Below are 22,585 nucleotides of genomic sequence, written 5' to 3' on the forward strand. Positions count from 1 at the left end.
GCTCCAGGGGTAACTCAGAGGTAGAATTTCCCTGGGTTCAATCCCCAGTACCAAAAAAAAAAAAAACAAAAAAACAAAAAACAAAAGAGAGAGAGAAAGAAATAGCAACAGGCAAAAAGCATTAAATAGTTGTTTGGCTGATCTAATAACTATAGAAATACCTCCTCAAAAAATGAGACTTCTAATTTTTGCAATTCAGACTGACAATGGAAAAAGGACTAGCCCAGTGCTGCCAAAGAAAAGGAGGAAAAAGGGCTTTCATATAATGCCTCATTCAATCTTTCTTAGGGCAGCCTGAAGATGTGTACTGAAAACCTAACATCAATGAGTTTATTAATTCCATTACCAAGAATTTATTCCCAGGTAGAAAAATAAATGAAGCACATACAGTTACTTCACATAAGGATGTTCACTGCAGTAGTTTACCAATAAACTAGAAATAAAACTGCCTTTCAGCCGGGTGTGGTGGCGCATGCCTGTAATCCTAACATTCAGGAGGCTGAGAGCAGAGGATCGCGGTTCGCGAACAGCCTCGGCTACTTAGTGAGGCCCTCCGTAATTTAGTGAGACTCTGTTCCAAAATAAAGAATAAAAAATACAAAATAGGGCAGGGAGTGTACCTTGGAGGTAAATGCCCCTGGGTTCCATCCCCAGACCCGTTTAAAAAAAAAAAAATTACTGCTTTTCAATAGAAATTTAGCTAAATAAACTCGAAATAGTCAAATATTGGAATACTATGTAGCCACTTAAAAAGATGATACACACACAATACTCAATGACAGAAAAGAATGAATTTCTGTGAAAAACATAGAATGTTAGCATAATACAGTTCATAGGAAATTGGGGGAGAGAAATATTTGTATGTTGGCAAAAATGGAGACCAAATATCACCAGTAGTTGCCAGAGATGATGTTTCTTTTCTGTTATTTTTTAATACTGTTTAATTTTTCTTCGTGTGTATAATATTTATAATAAGGGGAGAAATAAAGCTATTTTCATTTGGAAAGAAAGAACTAAAAGTCAAACCAGGAGATCAGAAACAAACAGTGTTAAAAAGCTACCTACCAAAGCATTTTCTGCAATGTCTGTCTGGAAAAACTTTTCAACAGTTTCCTGTAATGGAATAATTAAAACTGATCAGAGGATACAAAAACAAGTAAATATATAAAAGTGCAGTAACAAAATAAAACAATTGCTGGGAAGTTATTCGTTATAAATTAATTTTCAGCTCTGTGAGAATATTTCTCTGCAATACTAACTAGTATGGCACATAAGCTATTTTGGGGGATGGGGGAGTGCTAGGGCTTGAACTCAGGACCTTATACATTCCAGGCAAGTGCTCCACCACTGAGCTAATTCCCAGTCCCATAAGTATCTTTAATAAAACATGGTTCAGTGGTAAAGTGCTTGTCTACCATTTACTGGGGCCCTGGGTTCCATTCACAGGAAAATGCGTGAGCGCGCGTGCACACATGCACTCTATTTAGTAATTTTAACTTTATTTAATAAAGTGAAGAATACAGCTGTGAATACCAACATCTTTATTTTACTCCACTAGGTTAGGGCTTCCAATGTTGACTCTTTAATGGTTTGATATACTGAGTGTCAGTTCCTATACTCCTCTGTCACAAAGACCTGGAATGGGTTTCCTGTTTTTGGTTTTTCACTCCAAGAGTTTACAAAGGGTAAAGAAGGTCTTAACACACGGAGACTAAAGGTAGGGTTTCACTTGCCCTATTTCAACTATTTTCTCTTTCTTCCAAAAGGAAAGGCGCTGTGCCATTTCTGTCCCACAGTAACACTTTCCACTCGGCTCTTTTCTCCAGTACCTGCTCTTTCCATCTCTGCCATTACCAATTTTCTGTCTGTCTTCTGGTCTTTTTCTCTCACCTTACAACAGACAAAAGCCTCCCATTCTTTAAAAAACTCTGCTCTTGCCGGGCGTGGTGGCGCACGCTTGTAATCCCCGTGCTTGGGAGGCAGAGACAGGAAGATCGCGCTGGTTCGGAGCCAGCCTTGCTGGCTTAAGAGACCCTGTTTCCACATAAAAAGTAAAAAAAATAGGTCTGGGAATGTACCCTGTGGGAGTGTAGCACAGAGGTAGAAGGGCTTCCAGGAACCCAGTACCACCACCAAAAAAAAAAAAACAAACAAAAAAAAAAACAAACAAACAAAAAAAAACTCTGCTAAGGACCTGTTAGTTGTTTGGTCTATAATCCAGTATAACCCAGGACTCTACTTACTGAGATCTTTCTTCACAGTTCTTGGTAACCTATCTCCCCTTTCACTGCTCTATTATCTCAAGACTCACAAATAGCCAACACAGCAGTCTGTTCTCAGTCTTGTTTCACTTGACCTCTTTGAGGCACAACACATTTGTGTGTGTGTGTGTGTGTGTGTGTGTGTGTGTGTGTGTGTATGTGTGGTACCAGGGATGGAACCCAGGGGCAGTCTACCTCCATGTCACACCCCTCAGCCCTATTTTTTAGTCTTTTTATTTTTGAAACAGGGTCTCACTGAGTTGCGAAAGGCCTCACTAAGTGGCTGAGGCTGTCTGTGAACCACGATCCTCTGGTCTCCATCGCCTGAATACTGAGATTACAAGTATGCGCCACCATGCCCAGCTATAACACTATTTTTTTTTTTTTTGGGGGGCGGTACTGGGGAGGTAAACCCACCAACCTATATCCCCAGCCCTATTTTTATTCTTTATTTTGAAACAAGGTCTCACTAAGTTGCAGAGGCCTCACTAAGTAGCTGAGGCTGGCTGTGAACCTACCATCCTCCTGTCTCAGCCTCCCAAGTACTGGGATTACAAGTATATGCCACCACAACATTACTGAATGTATCTTAGAAACTTCTTCAGTGCTTTCTCCTCTGGCCCCTTCCTATATTAGAAAGGCCAAACCCTTTTCAATTCACCCATTATCCACTTTTCCCTGATTACTTGAGGGTAACTGGTGCACAGGTAAATGTTTAATGATGGGCTCTCAAAAGACAGAGACAGAGAGAGCACACACAAATGTACTCTGAGTTGTACTGTTTGCCAATCTCCACGGTGTAACTACAGCAATGGCGGATTTCATGCTACCGATATGATGTTGCTAAGTGTAAGAGTTAGGAAGAGATGGTTCTCGTGAGTTAGCTCCAGCACACCACTGTGGGAACTAAGGCCAATCAGACTCTCACTTGAAAATCTGAACTAAGAGAATTAAAATTGGAACACAGGCCCCTGATTTGGAATAACAAGACTTCGGGGTTTAAGCAATGAGCAATGGTATGATGATAAACACTTAGTAACTGATTCTTGGTGGGGGGCTTCTCTGAAGAATTTGCCAATTTTCATTGTTTAAATACTTGCACCATAGCTGATTTCACAATGTCACTATCAATACAATGTCACTGAACTCAGAGTTGGGGAAGAGATACTATCAAATCTCATGAGCTAGAATGAACTAGCTTCAGCGCTGCACTGAAGATAAGGTACTCAGGTTGGGGCCACACACACCAACGAACACTATGAATAGTGTACATGCTAAGGGAAAACTGTCTGCAAGCAAACACACTTCCTTGAACTGGATGGGGCTGGCAGGTGGACTCTGATGACTTCCTATTCTCCCTGAAATGTTTACCATGCTCCTCCTTAAACTTAGCTTGTGATTGCTACTCTAAACAAGCTCATGAATACCTCTCCCTGAAACTTAACTTATGACCTCCTTGCCGTTTACTTTATTAAAACCCTCAATTAAAAGCTGGACGTGGTAGAACACACTTGTAATCCTAGCATTTGAGAGGATGAGACAGGAGACTGGATTTTCAGAGAGCCTCACCTACTTAGTGAGACCCTTTGCAACTCCTTGAGCCCTTATTTCAAAATAAAGAATAAAAAATATGGCTGGGGGTGTAGCTCAAAGGTAGAATGCCACTGGGTTCCATCCCCAGTACCACAAAAATAAAGAAATCCTCAATTTAAAAACAGGATGCTGAGCCGGGCGTGGTGGTGCACGCTTGTAATCCCTGCGCTTGGGAGGCAGAGACAGGAGGATCGCACAGGTTCGTAGTCAGCCGCGCTTGCTTAAGAGACCCTGTTTCCAAATAAACAAAAAAAGATCTGGGAGTATAGCCGGAGGGAGAAGGGCTTCCAGGAACCCCAGTACCACAATAAATAAATTAATTAATTAATTAATTAATTAATAATAATAATGAAGGATGCTGGATACAGAAGGCCAGGACAATTGTCATCCATCTCCTCCCTAATCCCACAAATATTAAATACAAATTTCTCCTAAATATTATATCTGACTCAGTGTCACTTTTGTATGAAACGACTTAACACAAAGCTGCCTTGAGCAGTGACCTTCGGTAGCAAGGAACCATGAAAGAATTTTCAGAGAGCTGCCTGACTCAGCAACCTTCTGTGGCAAGACTATCGATCAAGAAGTGTCTGCTAGAGCCCAGAATATATTCTTGCCAGAGAGCTTCCTATTGCAATGGCTTTAGTTGTCACCTCTGAGATAAATAAGCAACATAGCCTCTACTTTACTAGACATGCCATGTTTCAATCAGTGTACTATTCTTTTCAGACATACTCTTGCTCCTTGCCCCACTACATCCTCATTTTCCCCAACTACTAAAGTCCTAAGTTTAAGGTTACTTTGCGTCTGTTAATAAACTAATCATTTAGTAAATATTCATTTGTATGTTCTAGATACTATGAATTTAGTAATGAACAAAAATGAACAAGTCCAGTAAGAAGAGACACCAAAATACAAAACAAAAACAAACCAAAAAAACCCCATACATCAGGGGCTAATTAGTACTACGAAAACAAAGCAGCTAGCCAGTGGAGAGTAGGGGTACTCTTTAAAAGGTAACCAGAGAAGAAATCTCTGATGAGCAATTATTTGAGCAAAGACATGACACGGGTGACTAAGTAAGCCACGCAGATATCTTAGAGAACAGAGACCAAGAGCAATGCAAAGTTCTGTTGGAGAAACAGCAGGGAGGCAAGAGATGCTGAGAAATAAAGAATGAGAGGAAGGAGATAGGGTCAAGGTCATGATGAAGATGCAGAACACTTATGGCTTTACAAAGTAGGACCCCAGAGAATGACTCAATTAGATGCAGAGTCAGCAGTTCCAAGTGGGACAAAGAATGATTTATGTTTCAAAAGGACTACTTTGCTATGAGAATAGCCTGCTGGTGCAAGGGCAGAAGCTGGAAGACCAAGCAGGAAGGTGCTACAATAATTCTAGGCAAGAGGTACGTAGCTAGAACAGACAAGTTAATGGTAAAGGTGGGCAAGAAGTAGTAGAGTCACAGATATATTTTGAAATCCAAATAGCATTTGCTGATCCAGTCAGTCATCAAGTTCTGTTCATTCTACTAGGTGTCTCAAATCTCATCTTTTCTATCTGCCCCCAAATGGGTGGCGTGTCTTAACTTCCATGCCTATACTACCTTTAACACAGCCTCTTGGTTAGTCTGTTTCTCTGTTCTTTATTCTTTAACCCTTCCTGCATGTGACTCCAATATTAATCTTCCTTAAATGTCACTATATCACATCCTGGAGCATTCTGCCTTTCTACTAATGCTTTGACTTCCAATGCCATATACTACCAAACCAAATTCTTTAAAATACCAGGTAAGATTTTGTGCCTCTGAAAAGCCTAAAACACATGACTGCTACTGATTTTTCAGTATATTCTGTTGCACTTTAATGACTGTATCATTTTTATAGCACTTACCATTTATCAGTAATAGAGTTATGGAGCTTCACAACCCCCACCCCCACTCCAACCTGTATGTTTTTATCTAAGTAGTTTTTTTTTTTTTTTTTTTTTTGTGGGTCTGGAGGTGGAACCCAGGGGCATTTGACTTCCAAGCTACACCCCTGCCCTATTTTTGTTTTTTTTTATTCTTTATTTTGAAACTGGGTCTCACTGAGTTGTAGAGGGCCTCACTAAGTAGCTGAGGCTGTCCACAAACGGCGATCCTCCGGTCTCAGCCTCCCAAATGCTGGGATTACAAGCGTGTACCACCACGCTCTCCAAGTAGATTTTATATAGAAATCCCATCTTAATCTTTATGTCCAGCAGTATCCTACACATAAGGGCTAAAAGAAGAGATGTATCTCTTTATGAACTAGATTAGAAAATGCAAAAAAAATAGTACAAACATTAATAAAGATAACTATATTTAATTATAAAAAACTTCACCAACTGATGAAATTAATATTTTTCTAGCTAAAATATCTTAATCATACTTTTTTGTTTTTGTTGCAATACTGGGGATGGAACCCAGGAGGATTCTACCTCTGAGCCTATTCCCCCAGTAGTATTCTTTATTCTTTATTTTGAAACAGTGTCTCACTGAGCTGTAAATTGCCTCACTAAGTAGCTGAGGCTGTCTTCCAACTGCATCTTGTCTCAGCCTCTCAAATGCTGGGATTTTAATCACACTTCTTATGTAAACATCAATCTGATTTGTTTTTTTCTTTTTTGCCTCACACATGCTAGGCATAATCCCTCGCCCCTGGATTTTACTGTGAATTGTCAAAAGTTTTGAAACAAAGTGAGAACAAAGAAAAATATAGATTTAAAGAAAGAATGGCAGTAGTGTTGAACACTATTAAATAAAATAAGTTAGCAATTCTAATATGATCTAAATATGATTCAATTGACTAATTAGGAAAGTCTTCCCTTAAAATTAACCCACTTTCCCCCTCAAAACAAATTAAGTTATTGAATAAATATACCTTATTCAAATGCTGTGCTATATAACCTCTTCCACAACCAACATCCAAAGCAAGGGAGAAATTTCTAAAAAATAAGACACAAAAGTTATGCTTTGTAAAACAGACCATAAAATAATACTATTTTTATTCAAGTTTTAAAAACATTTTAGTAAACACAACTTTCAAAAAGGTGTTACCATCTGACTTTTCTGACTTGACTCACAAGCTATAACTCCCAGACAGCAAAGAGTGTAGAACTAGTTTGTCTGATCCAGTCACTCTTCTCAGGACCTCCTAAGAAACAAGCTTTCCAAAAGGTGGCTCCATGATATGTGTTCCAAGAACACATTTAATGAGGATATTTTAACTCAATAGTAATCCAGATAAAGAATAAGAGGTTAAATATAAATTAACATAAAAAGAATTGGCATACTCATCAGGAACTTTAGTAATTATCCCCATTTCTCAAATTTGTTGAGGCAGCAGTATACTTAGCAATCTTAACATAAAATACAATGTATTAATATGTTAGTTTTAAAAATATACCTAAATAATAGAGGTGACTTTTGCTAAAAACTCATCATGTTCAAAGTAAAACTTATGAATGTAAATTTTAGAATTAAAAATATGAGTTCAAATTTAGGACCTGCAATGTACTAGTCCTATGACCATAGACAAGTGATTTAAAATTGTTGGATCTTACTTTCTTCATTTATAGCATAGAAAAGTTAGTCAGGCGTGGTGATATACTCTTGTAATCCCAGCATTTGGGGGGATGAGACAGGAGGATTGCAGTTTGAGGGCAGCCTCAGCTACTTAGTGAAGCCCTTTGTTATATGAAATAACACCTGTAAAATATTTAGCACAGTACAAATACTTAACAAAAATTAGTTATCATTTATTACCACTGAATACAGCAGTATTAAGTGAATCTCAGATCCAACAAGTAAAACATTTAAAAAGTCTATGGAAAAGCCAGGCATTGTGGTACACACTTGTAATCCCAGCATATAGGAGGCTGAGATGAGGATCTGATTTAGTCGAGGCCCTTTGCACCTCAGGGATACTCTGTTTCAAAATAAAGAAGCAAAAATAGGGCTGGGTGTGTGGTTCAAAGGTAGAATGTCCCTGGGTTCCATCCCCAGTACCACCAAAAAAAAAAAAAAAAAAAAAGTCTATGGAGGAGCTGGGTTTGGTGGTGCACACTTGTAATCTCAGCATTTGGGAGGCTGAGACAAGAGGACTGTGGTTCGAGGAAAGCCTCAGTTACTTAGTGAGGCCCTTTGCAACTCAGTGAGACCCTGTTTCAAAATAAAGAATGAAATATGGGGCTGGGGGTATAGCTCAGAAGCCGAATGCCCCTAGGTTCCATCCCCAGAACCTCAAAAATATAAATAAATAAAAGTCTATGGAGTTTTATTTAAAAGTTACTCAAAGATCATTACTGTAGCATTCTTTCTAATAATAGAAAATTCAAGGATATTTAATAATTTGATTCCAAATATCTAATGTTTAAAACAAACTTTTAGCCATAATCACAGGTCTCTTCAAAGACTTGTGTTTTGCTCAGTGTTATGACATATAAAGTTTATAAAATCCAAAGTGATTTGCAATATTTAATATATGCTTTATTAAATCACAAATGACCCATAATCCAGGCAAAATGACTATAGTAGCTATTAGGGGAAGGGCTATTTAAAATAATGTTAATCATAAAACAAATGAGTTGGGGAACCTATTTGCAATGATGAAGTTTTTTTTTATCTTATAAACCTAATTCATTCCAAGATTCTTTTAAGTTGTGAAGATGTATCTGTTTCAAAGTTCTTGTGATTCTAAAAAATTATTATATTTTTTGGGGGCAGTACTTAGGATTGAACCCAGGAGCACGCTACCTCTGAGCTACACCCCCAGCCCTACTTTTTATTCTTTATTTTGAATCAGGGCCTCACTGAGTTGCAAAGAGCCTCACTAAGTAGCTGAGGCTGGCTGTAAACCTACAATCCTCCTGTCTCGGCCTCCCAAGTATTAGGATTACAATCATATGGCACCATGCCCGGAAATAGATGTCTTTTTTAAAAAAAGGTTCCTGTAGTCTCAGCTACTCAGAAGGCTAAGGAAGGAGAGTCACTTGAGCCTAAAAGTTTGACAACACGGCAAGACCCCTTCTCAAAAAATAAATAAAAAAGAGCTGACTGTATTTTATTAAAGTCATCACTTACCTGGCTATGTCATATATACGGTCTGCGATTCGATATCCAACCTGAAAGATTCCAAGAGGCAATTATGTGTGTATGTGTTGAGTAGGTTTAACAAAATTAACACTCTTTTCCCAGTCTTCACCAATTCATTAATTTCAACATAAGTACTTCCCTTTTTCCTTTTGTTCCTATTTTGTCACAACAGATTTGTTTTCAAATTTCCAATTGAAAAATAAAATATCCCAGGAAACAAACTAAGATAAATTACTTCAGAAGTCAGCTTAATGAACTCAAGACTCAATATTCTTTTTTTTTTTTTTTTTTTTTTGTGTGTGTGTGTGTTCCTGGAAACCCGTCTACCTCCGGGCTACACTCCCAGACCTATTTTTTTAATTTTTGGAAACAGGATCTCTTAAGCCAGCACAGCTGACTTCGAACCTGCGTGATCCTCCTGTCTCTGCCTCCCAAGTGCGGGGATTACAAGTGTGCGCCACCACGCCCGGCAAGACTCAATATTCTTAAAAACCTGTTTGTGTGTGGGCATATGTGCACATGTGTATACATATACACCTTTACATTTCATGATGAAAGATCACAAGAACAAAAAGTAACAGGAACAGCCAGATGTGATGATGTATGCTTGTAATCCCACTACTTGGGAGACTGGAGCCAGATGTGGTGGTATAATCTTGTAATCCCAATAACTGGGAGGCTGAGACAGGAGGATCGCAGGTTCAAAGCCTACCTCAGCAACTCAGTGAGGCTCTCCACAACTTTGTGAGACTCTGTTTCAAAATTAAGAATAAAATAGTGTTACAGGTGTAGCTCGGAGGTAGAAGGCCTCTAGGTTCCATTCCCAGTATCAAAAATAAAATAAGATGAAAGAAAAAAGAAAAAAAAAGAAGTCATTCTACTGGGCTGCCTTTATCTGTAAGAAAAAAATATATGGGAGTATGATATTGTCCACATTCTACTAACTCCTTCATAAACATCCCAAGGTGCTATTAGGGACTGAATGTTCAGAATATAGTAGTGTTTATTTTATTTTATTTTATTGAGGGAAAGAAGGCAAGAAAAGAGAGGTAAAGCAGAAGTTTTTTCTCAGAGGAGTCCACTCTGTACATCATTCCCAATATCAACACTTTTTGTTTATTATAAAAAGAAGTCTAGCTGGGCATGGTAGCCCATGCTTGTAAGTTGTAGTACTTGGGAGGCTGAGACAGGAGAATCACAGGTTCGCCACCAGACTCAACTACTTAGCGAGGGCCTCTGCAACTAAGTGAGACTGTCTCAAAAATAAAGAATAAAAAATAGGGCCGGGAAGGGGTGGGGTTAGGTTAGCTTAGAGGTAGAAGGACTCTGGGTTCAATCCCCAGTACCATAAAATAAATAGAAGTCTAATATATTATCTCATTTATTCCAGTTCTACACATTAGCAAGGCTTCAAGTTGTAATCCTGATGCTTCTCTTAGAAAAGGAAGTAGGAATGCACATCTGCTAAGTACATGCCATCATGAACATTTCAGGAAGAAACCAGCAAATGGCAGGATCACTGTAGTATGTGCCCTGTACCTTACAGATACATAAAATTTACTGCCAGTTGACTTACTCTCTCTGTAATAGACTTTTCTAATCCCTAAGCTGCAGTCTCATCTAAGGCTTCCTTAGAACTAACACACCGTCAATCATCTGATCATACCAGAGATTATCCAAAGCTCTGCTCAAAGGAGCAGTAAATTAATATTTGCCTTTTTTCATACTAAATCATTGAAATCCAGTGTGTATTTTATACTTAATAACACATCTCGATTGAACTAGCCACATTTCAAAGGCTCAAAAACCAATGCATGGCTTGAAATTTTCAACTGGACGGAACACAAAGAAGGAAACCCAAAGTTCTTACCCTATAGACCCTAATAACGTGCGCCCTCCTGACCTTTCTAAGTTTCACTGCAGCTCCAGTGAAACCTCCACAGGTTCTCTGGGCCTCAGAGGCTTTGCACTTGTCTATCCTTTGACCTATGAGGCTCACCCATCAAACCCCATCGAATGCCCCCAGGCAACTTCTCTGCTGGGCTAATTCCTCATTCAACTCCTCTGCTGAATCCACCATCCAGGACCATCCCGTTCTCTATACCACTTCATTTCCCTCACCTTACTTATGTGAAATGGCGTTCTTGTCTTCACTTGTCTCGCCCTCTCCCCTAAAGTAAAGGCCTGGAAGGGCAGCGGACTTGCTCGGCAAAGCAATAACTGCTAAGTAAAAGACTCAGTGAAAAGTACGTTCCAAGATAGCCGAGCCTGTGCGGGCGCAGTGGCGCGGGGCCATAAATCCTAGTACTTGGGAGTCAGCCACAGGAGGATCACAGGTTCGAGGCCAGCCTCAGCATCTTAGCAAGGTCCTGTTTCCAAATGAAATATAAAACCGGACTCAGTGGTAGAATATCCCTGGGTTCAATTCCCCGTGCCAACACACAAACAAAATACCCGAGCCTTTCTTTGGGGACGGTGGACCCGGAAAGCCAAGGCCGCTGCTCAAGGTCACAGGACCAGGAGGTGGTGAGGGCCGAGTGGAGGGTCGCCGCCGCCCCAGCAGGCCGCCCGCAGCCTCACCTCCTCCTTCAGGTAGTCAAACTTCATTGGCTCGGGCTGCACAGCCGCCCAGTTCTTCTGTTTCCTCTTCAAATCCCGATCGAAGATATTGAGGGCTCCGGGCGAGGTGCGGCCGGGAGGAGAAGCACCGGAGGCGACCTCTCTGCGGCCGAGGTTCTCTATCGAGCCCCCTGCCACCCGAGTCCGGCGCCGCCACAGGCGCCACAGCCCACACGGCTTCAGCATCTCCCCCGGCGTCGCCACTCGCGGCGTGTTCCGTCGCGCGCATGCGCAGGCGCGGCGACGCAAAGACCGCGTTAGAAAGAGGTTCGCGGAGGAGCGCAGTGGAAGTAGTTTGGCCCCGTGCGCTTGCCGTTACGGCGCAGCGTCACGCGGGGGATTGTGGGTGTAGGTCCCTTGTGAGTCTCCGCCCGGGGTCCCAGACGGTGAGTGAGGATGGGCTCGGAGAGAAAGGCTCTAGGCTGGCAGGACCAGTGACCCACAGGATTTGTGAGGGCTCCTGGTCTTTCTTCCCCTTCGGGCCTTATGATTCAGGCTTCCTCAGTCCGCCTCTAACTTAGTCTCTTGGAACCTCAGCCCAGTAGCTTCCTCCTGAGGACTAGGAGGTAGGGAGGAGACCCTCGTTCTGCAGCCAGCCTGGTGTTCGCCGAGTCAGAGTCGGGTGGACGATCGATCGGGAGACAGTCTTCAGAGGTGAGGTCGGGTCACCCTCCTTTCTATGACTCCGACATCTACCGAGTGATCTCCTTCTAAATTTTAACACGCATTATCCTTACTAGTAGGATGAGGTTGTACCTCTGTCATAAGGCTGTTCAGGGGGTTAAGTTCTGTAATACAGCTAAAATGTATAAATACACCAGAGAAACATTTGACTATTAGTGGTTGGTGTATCGAAGTCTTTTCTTTTTTCAAATGTAAGAAAAATAACAGCTTTAGAGTCAGCCTTCGGGGTGTGTGTGTGTTTTCGGGTTTTTTTGTTTTTTTGTTTGTTTTTTGCAGTTCGAGGGATTGAACCCAGGAGCCTTCTACCTCCGAGCTACACCCCCAGCCTTATTTTTCATTCTTTATTTTGAAACAGGTCTCACTAAGTTGCAGAAGGCCTCTCTAATTAGCTGAGGCTGGCAGAGAACTTGTGATCCCCCTCTCTCATTCTCTCAAGTATTGAAATTACAAGTGTGTGCCGCCACTCTCGGCTAGCTTTCGTGTTTTGAAATAAAGCAGTACTGCCTTGTTTAATTAGTCCGTTTGGGGGCTTTTAACAGTGACTTTGGCTTTTTGCAAAATTCAAGTCCGGAGACACTAAACCATAAGAGATTACCTGCAAGTGAGCAATACTAATTTACGATCACATACGTGGAGATTTTAATGTGTTTTGAGGGAAATCTGTCCGTTTGAGCCCTAATTATTTCTAGAATAAGAAACTATAGAAATAAGTGATATTAACTTGAGTGAAGAGTTTATCTGTTTGGTTTTGTTTGGATTTTGATTTGGTACTAGGGATTGAACACAGAGGCATTTGCCCTTCAGGCTACATGCTCATTTTCCCTTTTTATTGCTGCTATTATTATTATTATTATTATTATTATTATTATTCTGAGAATTGAACCCAGGGGCATTCTACCCCTGAGCCACACTCCCCAACCCTATTTTAGTCTTAATTTTGAAATAGGGCCACGGTAAGTTGCAGAGGGCCTCACTAAGTGGCTGAGGCTGGTCTTGAACCTGTATTCTGTGATCCTCCTGTCTCAGCCTCCCGAGTTCTGGGATTACAGGCATGCACCACCTCACCCAGCTGAGTTTACCTAGTTCTGGAAGGGTAATCTGATTTAAAGAGGGAACTTTTTGAGCTAAGCCTGATCTAATTTTCATCTTTAGCTAGGAAACCAATCTTGTAGTATCTTAAATATTGAATCTTCCTGGTGGGAGGAGCAAGAGGTAAAGATTAACAGAGAAAATGGGACCAAAGTATGAAGAAACAAATGAGATTAACTGAGACATAATAATCTTTTTTTTTTTTTTTTTTGTAGTACTGAGGATAGAATCCAGGGGCATTCTACTCCAAGCTACACCTGCACCCCTTTTTTTGGGGGGGGCGAGTCTGGGGATGGAACCCAGGGGCATTTGACCTCCGAGCTACACCCCCTGCCCTATTTTTTATTCTTTATTTTGAAACCGGGTCTCACTGAGTTGCAGAGGGCCTCGCTAAGTAGCTGAGGCTGTCCGCGAACCGTGATCCTCCAGGTCTCAGCCTCCTGAATTCTGGGATTACAAGCGTGTGCTACCATGCCCGGCTACACCCCTGTTTTTTATTTTTTACTTTGAAACAGGTCTCACTAAGTTGCAGAGGGCCTCACTAAGTACTGAGGCTGTCCTCGAACTGCGATCCACCTGTCTCAGCCTCCCGAATGCTGGGATTACAAGCATGTGCCACCATGCCCAGCAAGAATCTTTTAACTGAATTAGTTTTTAGTTTTCTGTAGGATACAGAGCTAGAAATACAGAAATTCTCAATGAGTGCAATGTGTTAGTATTTGTCTCCTGATAAAAAATCTTGTGAATTCTTAAGTTTATTTCTCCAAATGCTCTGTAATGAAAAGAGGATTTTTATTCTATTGTTAATGTTTATTGTAACATTTTGTTTGTTTGTTTTTAGTATTTGATTTCTTCGAACATATTTTCAGCAAGACATTTAAAAATGGCATCCAAACAAGAAATAATGAGTGACCAGCGGTTTAGACGGGTTTCGAAGGATCCCAGATTTTGGGAAATGCCAGAAAAGGATCGAAAAGTCAAAATCGACAAGAGATTTCGAGCTATGTTTCATGACAAAAAGTTCAAATTGAACTATGCTGTTGATAAAAGAGGGCGCCCCATCAACCACAGCACTACAGAGGACTTGAAACGTTTCTATGATCTTTCAGATTCGGATTCTGATTTTTCTGATGAAGATAGCAAAGCACTGAATGAAAAGAAAATTAAGAAGAAAAAGCCCCAGACCAAAAAAGAAATAGATTCAAAAAATCTGACTGAGAAGAAAAAGAAAGAAACTAAAAAAATTAATCAAAAGGATTCTGGAAATAAAAATGATGTAGATAATACTGAAAGAATTCAACAAATGAAAAACTCATGTAAAGATGAGAAGATAGATTCAGAAATAAGTTCCAAAAAGAATAGTGAAGAATTTATACAAAAAAGTACAAAAGAGAAAAAAAACATTGAACGTAGTACAGACTCTTTCCCCAAAGGAAAACGAAAGACAGTGGACCCAAACACCTCTGAAATTGTGAACTCTCCCAAGATCATTTGTTCTAAGACCAAAAGAGGAAAGCAATCAGGTTGGTTGGAAAGAGATTCTTTGGTGTTCCGATATTTAATTTTATACTCTTTCTTAAGAGTGAAATATATATTAACAATTTTTATACTATATTAGGAATGGTCAAATGTATATTTGTAAATATAAGGCTGTGAAAGAAAAATATCATGCAATGAATTTTTTTTGGGGGGAGTGCTAGAAGACAGATGTAAAAATTAGATTCTTAATTTTGACTTGTATTGGGCACCAGTGAGAGCTATATTCTCTAACCAGATAGGGTGATATGTTATCACATGATAAGAGATATGTTTAAAGAAGGTAAGCAGACTTTTGGTACACATTCATTAATTTATTTAGCTAACTACTAATTTAGTGACTAGTGTGTAGCAGGTAGAATTTGAGAAAGGCATGGTTCCCCCACTCAGAGCTGTTGCTAGCTTATATCATGTCTTTATGCAAATTAGTAAAAGGCATGCCCTTTTGAACACAGAGCTCTCCGGGGATTAGTTTGGTGTAGGGGTGGCACTTTGAGTGAAGCCAACTGATTCTTTTCCCCTGTGTGGAAATAACTCCCTTGCAGGGTACATGGCTTGATAACTTAATCTATCAGCTAGCTTTGATTTCAGCCCTCTGTCCCTCTTTGTACAAAAACAGCATGCTAAATTGTGCAGTGGCCCCTATCTAAAGTAGTACTGTCCCATAGGAATGTGTAATTTTCAATTTTTGGTAGCCACATAAAAAGTGAAAAGGAACAAGTAAAATTAATTTAATGACACATTTGTTTTACCCAACATAAAAAACTATTTCAATATGTAATCATTATTAACAATGACATTTTACATTTTACTTTTGTACTAATCTTAAGTTGGATTAGTCATTTCAAATGCTAAATTGCCACATGGACTACTTAAATCTAATGTGGAAGAAAGTCAGAACCATAATACAAAATAGAATAATAGTGTCATAAAATATGTTCAACAGAGGACTGTCGAAGTTCATAAGAAGGAGTCACTCAAAATGTGGTAATGAGAAAAAAAATTCCTGGAGGATGCAATATTTTGATGAAGGTTTGGAAAAAAATTAAGTTGGAGGACCAAAGTGTTTTATGTAGAACTACTTGAGCAACTTTATGGATGAGCATGTTCAGAAGAGATTAGCAGTCCCATTTGATTAGATAATAAGATCTTGAACAGGTGAATGGGTCATAAAAATAGAAATAGCTTTTTGAAACTAGTAAGAAACACCTGGCTCTAGTTGTGTTTACATCTTTTAAGTTTTGACTGTTTATGTTGTTGATAGTTGTTTCTGATATTTTGGTAGTTCAAATGAACCAGACTAAGATGATGAACTATGATTATAGGACCCAAGGAGGGCAAGCATTATTACATGGTAGAAAAAGGTCTTTAGGGACAAGAGATCGCGTTAGGAAGGTAGAGAGTATCAAGCAGTGGACACTTAACTGGATTGCAGAGACTTAGGGATGGAGTCCCATTCCATTTGTTATGGAATCGGGCAGCAGATGTCATGAGGAATAGGGAGCAAAGGAATAGAAGTCTGTTTACTGAAGCTGAATAAAATTGGCCTGGGAGCAGTTACAAGGTTGATTTGATGCTGAATTTGTGAGGTAAGTTAGTTTAGCATCTTTGAAGTTCCACTTGATTTAGGGAACTGGGCTAATATCGCATCTATATCATCCTTTGAATTGATTTTACAGAATCTTATTGGAAATCCTTTATTTTCTCAGTAACTTGGAGAAATGAAGTTATATTTTAAAAAAACAGGTTAAAATGATTTATGCAAGGACACACAGAGCTAAGAATGTAATTCATGTCTTCCGAATCTACATCATATAGAAATCTACATTTCTATAGTAGTTTATATTGGGTCCACGATCTAGACAAAGCATTATAAGGAAGGATCAACCCTCTTTTGTTCAGTAATTACTCATCCGTTATTCCACCAACTACTGTGTGCAGGAAACTTTTTAAGAAATTAATTTTGTAAGAAAATAGTAATATGAGAAGTTGCAGTTTGATGTTTGTCGTTATAAAATTTTCACAGCCAACCCTTGCACTCCTAAGAGTTTAATTTAAATAAATAATTGTACATGTGTGCAAAGAATGCATTCAGTATTATTTTTAAATTTGAAAATATTAATGCAAATCATGAAGAAATTCATTAAGTACAATCCAAACATCTGTTATATATTCTTTTCTTTTTTCTTTTTCTTTTTTTTTTTTTTTTTTTTGGTGGTACTGGAGATGGACCTCAGAGGCTTTCTACTTCTGAGCTACACCCCAGCCCTATTTTTTATTCTTTATTTTGAAACAGAGTCTCACTAAGTAGCTACGGCTATCCAAGAACCACGATCCTCCTGTCTCAGCCTCCCAAATGCTGGGATTATAAGTGTATGGCCACCACCCCTGGCTGATGTATGATATTTTAAAAATAGGTTATAAAAAAGCAGAAATAATATCAATCAATCCTTGATTCTTAGTATGTTGCTAACCGTAGAATTTTATTACAAAGTTCCAGAGTTAGCAGTAAAGTTATAATTATTTTTCTCTCTTTTTTTCTTTTTTAATGCTTTTATTTAGCAAAAAGTCCTAGTGATTTTGAAAAACATTAGGCATTCCATTTACAGAGGACAAAAGAGATCATTCCAAAACATTCCTTAATAATCATAAACTGATTTTGTTTATCAGAACAAAAAGAAAAATCCACCCAAAAGACCATTCTTGAGTTGAAATTATATATCTGGCTTTCTTAGATTAAGGAAATTCTCTCATACACACTTACATATATTAATTTAAAATCCATTTTTCAGAATAACTTTTACACATGACTGTGAATAGGTTCTTGAACAAAATGGTGATTCTTAACTGTTTTTAGCAAGAAAATTGGACGACTTCATATTATCCACAGCTGGGTTATAAATTTAATTTTGTAAACTTGAAAAAGAAATGGTTCCTGTCTAGTCTTCTCTGCCCAAAGCAAATCGAAATATCTATTTCTTTCTCTTCCCCTCTCTCTCTCCTGTCTTTTTCTTTTTTGAATGGAACCCAGGGGCATTCTACCTCTGAGCTACACCTCACACCTAGTTTTTTATTCTTTATTTGGAAACAGAATCTCACTAAATTGCGAAGGACTCCACTACATAGCTGAAGCTGGTCTCAAGCCTGCAATTCTCCTTTCTCAGCCTCCCAAGTAGTAGGATTACAAGCGTGCACTACCATGCCCGACTTATTTTTCTCTTTACAGGCAATTTCATCCATATCATAGCTTCTTTTGTTAACTATATATGAATGAGTCACAAATTTGATATCTAACACACAATTCTCAGCTCTTTTAAAGCTAACAGCTTTATGATATTTTCTCTTAGATAACTCAAATACTTCAAATTCAGTAAATCAGAGCTGAACTCATAATCTCCCTCCAATACACAAGGGAATTGATTTCCATTGTTCCATGCTCATCTGTCTGTCTAGCTCTGCAAGCCAAGAAGCCAGGACTCATCTTTGATACTTCCAAAACTACTTTTCCCCATATCATATACCCCTGTCACTACTATCGACTTTGTGCCTGTATCTGAAATCTTTTCACTGTTTTACATTTCTAGTGCAGTGGACTTAGTGCTGTCTTCATTTCTGAGTACTGAACTATCCTTCAGATTGCTCTATTCACATTTACTCTGCTCTCCAGTAAGCTTTCTACTGTATAGCAACTTTCTCAATATGCAAATTGTGTGTGTGTGTGTGTGTATGTGTGTGTGTGTGTGTGTGTGTGTCATGGCTCCTACCTAACTTTTCAGGTCTATTTGTTACTTGACTCCTTGCTTCCTGCAATCCAGACCTGATTGCTGTCTTTTTCCAGTTGGCAGATCTTTACAAAAACTTTCCTGTATTTGGAACAAACTTCCCTTACCTCTTAGTCTGTGACTTCTCTCTATCTTTCAGCCAACAACTTGGTTATCACTCACATAGAAACCTCTTAGAAAACATGATATAACCATCTTAGAACTTATCTTGTAATTTCTTATTTATGTGCATATATTGATTTCATTGGGCTTCTTTTTTTTTTTTTTTTTTTTTTTTTTCTTGTGTTGCTGGGGCTAAAACCCAGGGGCATTCTAACTTTGAGCTATACCCAGCTCTATGTTACATTTTATTTGGGAACAAAGTCTCACAAAGTTGTAGAGAGCCTCATTGAGTTGCCAAGGCTGGCTTCAAACCTGCAATCCTTCTTTCTCAGCCTCCCAAATACTGGGATTACAGACATGCACCACCAGGCCTAATTGGTTTTATTGATCGATACCTGCTCATTTATCCTCTTCACTCAACTGGAAGTTCAATGAGGGCATTAGTTAGTTCACTTTTGCCAATGATTGTATAGAGCACCTAGCATGTGGCAGGTACTTTGTAAGTATTGAATGAATGTATGAATCTATTTGCATGATTGGGTATCTGCTATAATTTCTATTAAATAAGGTGGTTAAGCATGAATTTTACCAAATATATATTTTCCTTTGCTCTGTTTCATAGAGGTTATATTTTTACTGGATCTAATGACAATTTGCAATCAGTCTAATTCAGCATCTACATTTCTCCTTAACATTTTGCAGTGGTTCCATTCATAATGGCAAAAGATAGCGATGGTGAAGTGTTTGACAAAGATGCTCTGGAGGAAAATTCGGACAGTGCTAGTGAAGTAGGAAGTGATGAGGAATCTGAAGATGAAATCCCAGGTGCTGGTAGAGTTTCGGCTGATGAGGATGGAAGTGAGGATGAGGAAGATGAAGATAGTGAAGAGGATGATGAAAGTGACAGTGGCCCTGATCTTGCACGGGGTAAAGGAAATATAGAAACTAGTTCTGAAGATGAAGAAGATTTGGCAGATTTATTTCCAGAACAGCCTGGTTTTGAGCATGCTTGGAGAGAATTAGATAAAGATGCTCCTCGGACTGATGAGGTAACCTTTTGAATAAGATTATTTGTGAACAATATGGCACAACTATCTTTTATGGGTGGTAGGATTGACATTTTTAAATAAAATGAGAAGAGAATAGGAAGTGTAGCTCAATGTTAAAGTTCTTGATTAGCATGCATGAAGCTCTGGGTTCAATCAATCCCTAATACTGCAAAAAATAAGTTAGAAAAACTGTTTTGGCAATAATGTTCTTTGTTTGGGGATATGTGTATATTTTGGCACTGGGGATTGAACCCAAGGACATTTTACCTTTGAGCTCTACCCTCAGTGCTTTTTATTTTGAACCAGGGTATTGCAAAATTAGTTGCTAAGAGTCTAAGTTGTTGAGAATGGGCCTCAAATCTGTGATCCTCCTGTCTCATCCTCCCAATATGCCTAGCTTGTTGTTGTTGTTGTTTTTTGTTTTGTTTTCCTGTTTATTTTGTTTGTGGTGCTGGTGACCAAACCCAGGGTCTTATGCATTCAAGGCAAGAGCTGTACCACTAAGCCATACTCCTAGCCCTTGGTGATAATATTTTTGATGATTCTTATTAAAACATCTGGATATGGAATATGTTTATATAAATTAGCTTCCACCCAAGCAGGTAAGGGAGAATTCCTATATAAGTAATTAAGTCAATTGAAATTCTTACAAAATATTTATGTACCTACTGTACCTTAAGGAAATGCCATGGGGTAATATTACTTGCCCAGGCATGCGTGGTTAGCCAGCTGACATTGGTAGCTACAAAGTCAGCTCATAATCATGGTCTGATTTAAGAACTAAGAACTAAGTAAAAGAAAGTGCTTACTGTAATATTATTACTGCTACTTGACTCAATTTTACTAATTGAAACCACTTAGAGTACTGATCATTTCAGAACATGAAGAAAGAAGGCATAGTATTTTTAAATCTTGTAATGAAAGTGGTATAGATTATATAATATTTAACTTTTTCCTTCTTCAGATTACACACCGATTAGCAGTTTGCAACATGGATTGGGATAGATTAAAGGCAAAAGATTTGCTGGCTCTGTTCAATTCATTTAAGCCTAAAGGAGGTGTTATATTTTCTGTAAAGGTGAGATTTGACTTCATTTTAAAATTAGTTATTCCTAGATACTTTTAGGGAACTATAACTTTTTAAAAAATGACTTAAGATACTATGACTAGTTTTCTCTTTAACAAATATAATTAATCTGGAAATTGTCTAGTAGAGTTGGGCATTTAACTGGTGTTAGAGGGAAAATTATTCTTGGTGGGTTACATGATTGTGTACTTTAAAAATCCAAAGAAATACAGAGTCAATATGGGATATAGTACAAGTATTAAGTTGCATAAATTGCATTTCTTATTGCTGACATTAACCAATTAAGAAAAATTTCTAATTATACTAACAACAAAACCCAATTCAAGTGAAAGTTAAGAAAAAAGTACCAGTTATCATCTAAAAGAATAAATAAGAATGGTTAACAAATTTTTGAGAAATCATTCAACTATAAAAGGAATCAGCCTACCAGTTACAGTATTTAAACATTTTATACTACTATGAGAATTAATAGTTTTGGGAGAAAATGGGAAATTTTCATGGGGCACAGGATAGATGAAGTCATACAATAATTTAGATTAAGCTTTTTGGCCAGGCATGGTAGCACATGCTTGTTATCCCAGCACTTGGGAGGCTAAGACAGGAAGATGGCCTGGGTTCGAAGCCAGTCTCAGCTATTTAGGCTCTCAGCAATTTAGTAAGATTCTGTTTCAAATAAAATATAAAATAGGTCTGGGAGTGTAGCCCGAAGGTAGAAGGCCCCTGGATTTTATCTCCAGCACCACAAATAACAATAATAATAATAATAATAAGCTTTTTAAAGATATTGCTGGGACAGTAGACACAAATTATTGGATAAAAAATAACAGAATCAGTAAGTGTGCCTATACGTAGCACTTATAACTTCTGTTACAATTGTATAAAACTCAAGTTAGTAAGAAACCCTTAAATTCTCATAATAAATGTATTAAACTCAGCGGTATTAAGTTTGTGTGTGTGTGTGTGTGTGTGTGTGTGTGTGTGTGTGTGTGTGTGTGTGTAGATTCCTCTCCGGGACTTGGGAGGGAGAGACCTGAAATGAAGGATCTGGAAAATTGCCTCTTGTGCAACTGACTATTTTATTCTCTGAAACTAGGTTTTTTATACCCTTTTTCCAACTAAGTTAAGTATCACATTCTCATGGGAAAAAAACAGACACCGCAATACCATGAAGAATGTTAGAGATAGGGAAGGTGCCATAAATCACTAAAATACAATCATCAAAGAAAACTAACAAACTAAACACAGGGGAGGACAGAGTGGCCCAGTCAAGAATTAAGATAAGCTTCCTCTTTCACTGGGGGGCCTTGGGGTGTGAATTCGGGAGGGGACTGGAGTGCTGCCTGGAGTCTTGAGGGAGTCTAACATTTCGCCAGCTCCCCTTTTTACTCCTTTGGAATCTTTCATTCCTCAGGCGTTTTCCGTGTCCTCCGTCAGTGTGTGTGTGTGTGTGTGTGTGTGTGTGTGTGTGTGTGTGTGTGTGTGTTACTGGGGATTGAACGAAGGGACATTCTATATCTGAGCTATGAAACAGGGTTGTGCTAAGTTGCTGAGGCTGTCCTCTAACCTGTGATCCTCCTGTCTCAGCTTCCGAAGTACTGAGATTACAGGCATGTGCCACTATTCCCAACTATAAATGATACTTCTTGACACTCAAAATGGCCAGGATA

At 38.8% G+C, this 22,585-nt stretch overlaps 2 protein-coding genes across 2 annotated transcripts in view; one reads left to right on the forward strand and one right to left on the reverse strand.

Moving 5' to 3' along the window:
• Window positions 1–11,775, reverse strand: part of NDUFAF5 (NADH:ubiquinone oxidoreductase complex assembly factor 5) — a gene marked incomplete at both ends in the record, with an annotated part of 30,152 nt that extends 18,377 nt beyond the window's left edge. The window contains 4 exons of the mRNA XM_080716777.1: window positions 1,066–1,113; window positions 6,758–6,821; window positions 8,959–8,999; window positions 11,551–11,775. Of these exons, the coding sequence (XP_080572903.1) occupies window positions 1,066–1,113; window positions 6,758–6,821; window positions 8,959–8,999; window positions 11,551–11,775 (378 nt within the window). The remainder of the gene's footprint in view (window positions 1–1,065; window positions 1,114–6,757; window positions 6,822–8,958; window positions 9,000–11,550) is intronic.
• Window positions 11,776–14,245: 2,470 nt separating this feature from the next.
• ESF1 (ESF1 nucleolar pre-rRNA processing protein homolog) overlaps window positions 14,246–22,585 on the forward strand; it is a gene marked incomplete at both ends in the record, with an annotated part of 64,498 nt that continues 56,158 nt past the window's right edge. Inside the window, 3 exons of the mRNA XM_080716710.1 lie at window positions 14,246–14,885; window positions 19,485–19,831; window positions 20,796–20,909. Of these exons, the coding sequence (XP_080572836.1) occupies window positions 14,246–14,885; window positions 19,485–19,831; window positions 20,796–20,909 (1,101 nt within the window). The remainder of the gene's footprint in view (window positions 14,886–19,484; window positions 19,832–20,795; window positions 20,910–22,585) is intronic.

Source organism: Muscardinus avellanarius (assembly GCF_963383645.1).
Source record: "Muscardinus avellanarius genome assembly, chromosome: 19".
NCBI classification, from domain to species: domain Eukaryota; kingdom Metazoa; phylum Chordata; class Mammalia; order Rodentia; family Gliridae; genus Muscardinus; species Muscardinus avellanarius.